General features: G+C 43.1%; 1 protein-coding gene and 1 non-coding gene across 2 annotated transcripts in view; one reads left to right on the top strand and one right to left on the bottom strand.

Annotated features, from left to right (window-relative positions):
* The window catches only part of LOC115126885 (inversin), a 38,319-nt gene extending 32,588 nt beyond the window's left edge, over positions 1–5,731 (top strand). The window contains 2 exon segments of the mRNA XM_065027719.1: positions 761–847; positions 4,245–5,731. Coding sequence (XP_064883791.1) covers positions 761–847; positions 4,245–4,351 — 194 coding nt within the window. The 3' untranslated portion in view covers positions 4,352–5,731.
* On the bottom strand, positions 255–327 carry trnat-cgu (transfer RNA threonine (anticodon CGU)). The gene has a single exon. It is a non-coding gene; the product is annotated as a tRNA-Thr (tRNA).
* Positions 5,732–6,000: the final 269 nt, after the last annotated feature.

A 6,000-nucleotide genomic window follows, 5' to 3' on the forward strand; every position in this document is an offset into this window, starting at 1 on the left:
GCGTAGAGCTGTCTGCTGAACACACACACACACTCACGAAACCCATTGTCTCTCTGTCAGACATACAAACCCGTCAACCACATTCACCTGTGTGTGTGTACAGAGGTATCGCAGAACGTTGGTGTTTTTCCTATTTCTTTTGTTCAGTTTCACTCTTCTTACAGGTTGACATTTCCAAGTCGTTACTTCATTCCTTTCACCCTGCATTGTTTGGTGGTACAGGTGTAGTGTTGACAAAAATTGTCATCACTTGAAGGCCCCAGCGGGATTTGAACTCGCGACCCCTGGTTTACGAGACCAGTGCTCTAACCACTGAGCTATGGAGCCTTGCTTTTTACAGTTCAACCAGGAGGAGAAAAGGATTTAAATGATACTCCCTTTCGAGAACAAAGATAGCCACACACCCAACCTGACAGGCAGGTTACCAGTCAGACTCCTAAAACAAAGGACTCTCCCTGATCTCACTTATACAGCTTACCTCAGTTTAGCAGTTACAGTTAGATGCATGAATGAAACCCAAATGAGACGGATTGCAAATGCCCTATTTTACCTTGGTCTTTCCAGAAGGATTGTGTGTGTAGCGATTCACCATTCAAGCTAGCAGTCTTGGCCAATTTGTATATTTCAGATTTACAATGTTGCTATTTTCTTGTCTTACAGTAGGCTCTCCAGATGTTTCTGTGTATAATGACTGTGTGTGTGTGTGTGTGTGTGTGTATGTATATATGTATGGAGATGATGTGTGTTTATTGTCTTGTAGGAGGTTCTGTGGCCCGAAGGGGGCGCTCTCTCGGGGGTTCTCAGTCTCAGATACTACTGGACCTGTCACTACGCACACACAGCCAATGTGAGTACTATCTCAGACACACATACACACACACACGGGTGTATTACACACACAGATCACTGGATCACTAGTCACTTTAATAATGCCACTTTAATAATGTTTACATATCTTGCATTACTCATCTTATATGTACACTACTGTTCAAAAGTTTGGGGTCACTTAGAAATGTCCTTGTTTTTGAAAGAAAAGCTCAGCTTCATTGAATAGTACCCACAAAACATCAGTCTCAACATCAACAGTAAAGAGGCGACTCCAGGATGGTGGCCTTCTGGGCAGAGTTGCAAAGAAAAAGACGTATCTCAGACTGGCCAATAAAAAGAAAAGATTAAGATGGTCAAAAGAACACAGACAATGAACTCTGCCTAGAAGGCCTCCTGAAGTCGCCTCTTCACTGTTGACGTTGAGACTGGTGTTTTGCAGGTACTATTTAATGAAGCTGCCAGTTGAGGACTTGTGAGGCATCTGTTTCTCAAACTAGACACTCTAATGTACTTGTCCTCTTGCTCAGTTGTGCATCGGGGCCTCCCACTCGTTCTATTCTGGTTAGAGCCAGTTTGCGCTGTTCTGTGAAGGGAGTAGTAGACAGCGATGTACCAGATCTTCAGTTTATTGGCAATTTCTCACATGGAATAGCCTTCATTTCTCAGAACAAGAATAGAATGACGAGTTTCAGAAGAAAGTTATTTGTTTCTGGCCATTTTGAGCCTGTAATCAAACCCACAAATGCTGATGCTCCAGATACTCAACTAATCTAAAGAAGGCCAGTTTTATTGCTTCTTTAATCAGAACAACAGTTTTCAGCTGTGCTAACATTATTGCAAAATGGTTTTCTAATGATCAATTAGCCTTTTAAAATGATAAACTTGGATTAGCTAACACAGCATGCCATTAGAACACAGGAGTTATGGTTGCTGATAATGGGCCTCTGTACGCCTATGTAGATATTCCATAACAAATCAGCCTTTTCCAGCTACAATAGTCATTTACAACATTAACAATGTCTACACAGTATTTCTGATAAATTTGATGTTATTTTAATGGACAAAAAAAATGTTTTTCTTTCAAAAACAAGGACATTTCTAAGTGACCCCAAACTTTTGAATGGTAGTGTATATATTGTGTTTTATACCATCTATTGCATCTTGCCTATGCCGCTCTGTCATTGCTCATCCATATATTTATATGTACAGTGGGGAGAACAAGTATTTGATACACTCCCGATTTTGCAGGTTTTCCTACTTACAAAGCATGTAGAGGTCTGTCATTTTTATCATAGGTACACTTCAACTGTGAGAGACGGAATCTAAAACAAAAATCCAGAATATCATATTGTATGGTTTTTAAGTAATTAATTAGCATTTTATTGCATGACATAAGTATTTGATCACCTACTAACCAGTAAGAATTCCGGCTCTCACAGACCTGTTCGTTTTTTCTTTAAGAAGCCCTCCTGTTCTCCACTCATTACCTGTATTAACTGCACCTGTTTGAACTCGTTACCTGTATAAAAGACACCTGTCCACACACTCAATCAAACAGACTCCAACCTCTCCATAATGGCAAAGACCAGAGAGCTGTGTAAGGACAGCAGGGATACAATTGTAGACCTGCACAAGGCTGGGATGGGCTACAGGACAATAGGCAAGCAGCTTGGTGAGAAGGCAACAACTGTTGGCTCAATTATTAGAAAATGGAAGAAGTTCAAGATGACGGTCAATCACCCTCGGTCTGGGGCTCCATGCAGGATCTCACCTTGTGGGGCATCAATGATCATGAGGAAGGTGAGGGATCAGCCCAGAACTACACGGCAGGACCTGGTCAATGACCTGAAGAGAGCTGGGACCACAGTCTCAAAGAAAACCATTAGTAACACACTACGCCGTCATGGATTAAAATCCTGCAGCGCACGCAAGGTCCCCCTGCCAGCGCATGTCCAGGTCCGTCTGAAGTATGCCAATGACTGGGAGGACTGGGAGAAAGTCATGTGGTCTAATGCAACAAAAATATAGTTTTTTGGTCTAAACTCCACTCGCCGTGTTTGGAGGAAGAAGAAGGATGAGTACAACCCCAAGAACACCATCCCAACCGTGAAGCATGGAGGTGGAAACATCATTCTTTGGGGATGCTTTTCTGCAAAGGGGACAGGACGACTGCACCGTATTGAGGGGAGGATGGATGGGGCCATGTATCGCGAGATCTTGGCCAATAACCTCCTTCCCTCAGTAAGAGCATTGAAGATGTGTAAGGTCCTGGGTGTCGTGAGGGTGAAATCAGGCACAGGAAAGCAGAGTTCAATAAAGTGCTTCTTTAATGCACACACGGAGAACTATGGTCCCCCCACTTACGGGTGCTCAAACCAAATGCCCCAGACACAGGGAAACGAGAACAGTCTAGCACTAAATACACAAACATGTACATCTAATGTAAACACCAGGGTTACAATAATCAATCCCGCACAAAGAACCAGGCGGGCCGGCTGACTAATAAAGCCTCACTAATCAGTGGCACAGAATCAGTGGCAGCTAGTAGGCCGGCGACGACGACCGCCGAGCGCCACCCGAACGGGAAGGGGAGCCACCTTCGGTCGGAGTTGTGACAAGATGGATCGTGGCTGGGTCTTCCAGCATGACAACGACCCGAAACACACAGCAAGGTCAACTAAGGAGTGGCTCCGTAAAAAGCATCTCAAGGTCCTGGAGTGGCATAGCCAGTCTCCAGACCTGAACCCAATAGAAAATCTTTGTAGGGAGCTGAAAGTCCGTATTGCCCAGCAACAGCCCCGAAAGCTGAAGGATCTGGAGAAGGTCTGTATGGAGGAGTGGGCCAAAATCCCTGCTGCAGTGTGTGCAAACCTGGTCAAGAACTACAGGAAATGTATGATCTCTGTAATTGCAAACAAAGGTTTCTGTACCAAATATTAAGTTCTGCTTTTCTGATGTATCAAATACTTATGTCATGCAATAAAATGCAAATTAATTACTTAAAAATCATACAATGTGATTTTCTGTATTCCTTCTCTCACAGTAGTGTACCTACGATACAAATTATAGAACTCTACATACTTTGTAAGTAGAAAAACCTGCAAAATCGGCAGTGTATCAAATACTTGTTCTCCCCACTGTATATATTCTTATTCCATCCCTTTACTTAGATTTGTGTGTATTAGGTAGTTGTTGTGGAATTGTTAGATTACATGTTAGTTATTGCTGCACTGTTGGAACTAGAAACACAAGCATTTCGCTACACTCACATTAACATCTGCTAACCATGTGTATGTGACCAATACAATTTGATTTGATTAATTTGATTATGGGAATAGAGTGATGGGGATGAACTGTACAAAATGTGTTTCCTCTGTTAGCATGTGTTTCCTCCTGTGTGTGTGTGTGTGATGCAGTGAGCAGTGTGGAGTGTGTGCACCTGTGTGATGCAGTGGGGCAGGCCAGGCAGTACTCCTACCACCTCAGACCCCACAGCGCTGGACAGGGCCGGGGGAAACACTGACGACTACACACACACACCCTGCATGTGTACTTCGTGGCTCAGTTGGTAGAGCTTGGTGCTTCTAATGCTAGAGTACTGGGTTCGATTCCCAGGACCAGCCATATGTAAAATGTGTGACTGAGTTGCTTTGGATATAAGCATCTGCTAAATGGCATAGTTGTCTTGAAATGATTTACCCAACTGCCTTATCATGGTGGAGTTATTGGCCAGATTGTAAACAGAGCATCTATATACTGACAAGAGGGGGGGGGGCAATGGTGTAACTATATGAATATGTTTCTGCAGAGGTGGGAACTCTTGAGGGCAGGTTTGCATGTGAACAATGCTGATATAACGGACTTCTCAGAGATGCCGCATGTGTTCACTTATCAGTACAGTTGTAATAACCTAAATATTACAAAATGTATATTAAGTCAAATAATCAGGCCAAGAACTCCTCCATGGTTAATACTGGGCACAGAGAGTACAATCTGAGAGGAAGAGGCTATGCAAGAAAATACAGCATGACGCTCATTGACCACCATATAAAACATCCCCAATTGGTCTGTCTTGCATAGCCTCTTCCTCTCAGATTGTACTCTCTGTGCCCAGTATTAACCATGGAGGAGTTATTGGCCTGATTGTTTATACTACTGGACACAGGAAGAGAGGACAAAGTTATGAGACCTCACAGTCATGACCTCACAGGGCGGAGTTAAGTCAACCGACATGGTATGTGTGCAAAATCATTTCAACCATACAGAAAATGAACACACACACACACAGAGATAACCTTTCCTCCCATGTGGAGAATGAGGCAGTCTGTCAACAGCCGGTCATACAGCCAGCCCACCTGCAGACGCTGACACACACGCCTGCTTGCAGACACACACGCTTCCCGTCAGCCATAACACTTGTACTAGGTTGTAGTCAACTCTACCTCAGTATCTACCTGAGCAGGTTCCCACAGGCATGCATGCCCCTCCCACTTTCCCCCCTCAGCCATAATAGTAGGTACACAGATGTACACAAGGTCATTTAGGTCCAGAGGGTACACGTGTACCTGTGCTTTCTCTGTAGGACTCTGTGGAGGGGGGTATATTTATGCATTTTATACACACTCCGTTACTCTTTAATTGTGTATTATACATCACTTCCTGCCTTAAAGAGATAGTTGACTTAAAGTTAGCCAGATGTTTGTGGCACCTCATCAAGATGAACTGTCACTTAAGATAGAAACTGTGTTTTAGTGTTGATGCTGTTCACTCTGATGCACTACTGTTGAGACACTATCAGATGCCAAGGCTTTACATTTATGAATGAATACCAACCTCAATGTTAATGTCCATGTTGTTTTTCTACTCTTTTAGAAAATTTCTCAAATAAATACATTGACAAGTTTGAGTGACTCTAGCTTTATTTTCTCTTTTTGTAATAAAAACAGTAATCAGTTGAGAAATCCTTTAATTCGGTCTTGGAGATGCAGTGTGTGCAGGTGTTAGTTCCAACCCAGCACTGATTCAGGTGATTAGTTAAAGAAGTATGTTAGTGCTGCACTGTAACTAAAGCCTGTACATCCTTTTATCTCTCCAGGACTAGTGGTGGCCACAATATTTAGCAATATGAAGAAGACAGTTGGTTTTGGGCCAGGAATAAGAGCTGAATGAGGA

This window comes from Oncorhynchus nerka, linkage group LG14 (assembly GCF_034236695.1).
Source record: "Oncorhynchus nerka isolate Pitt River linkage group LG14, Oner_Uvic_2.0, whole genome shotgun sequence".
Lineage (NCBI taxonomy): Eukaryota > Metazoa > Chordata > Actinopteri > Salmoniformes > Salmonidae > Oncorhynchus > Oncorhynchus nerka.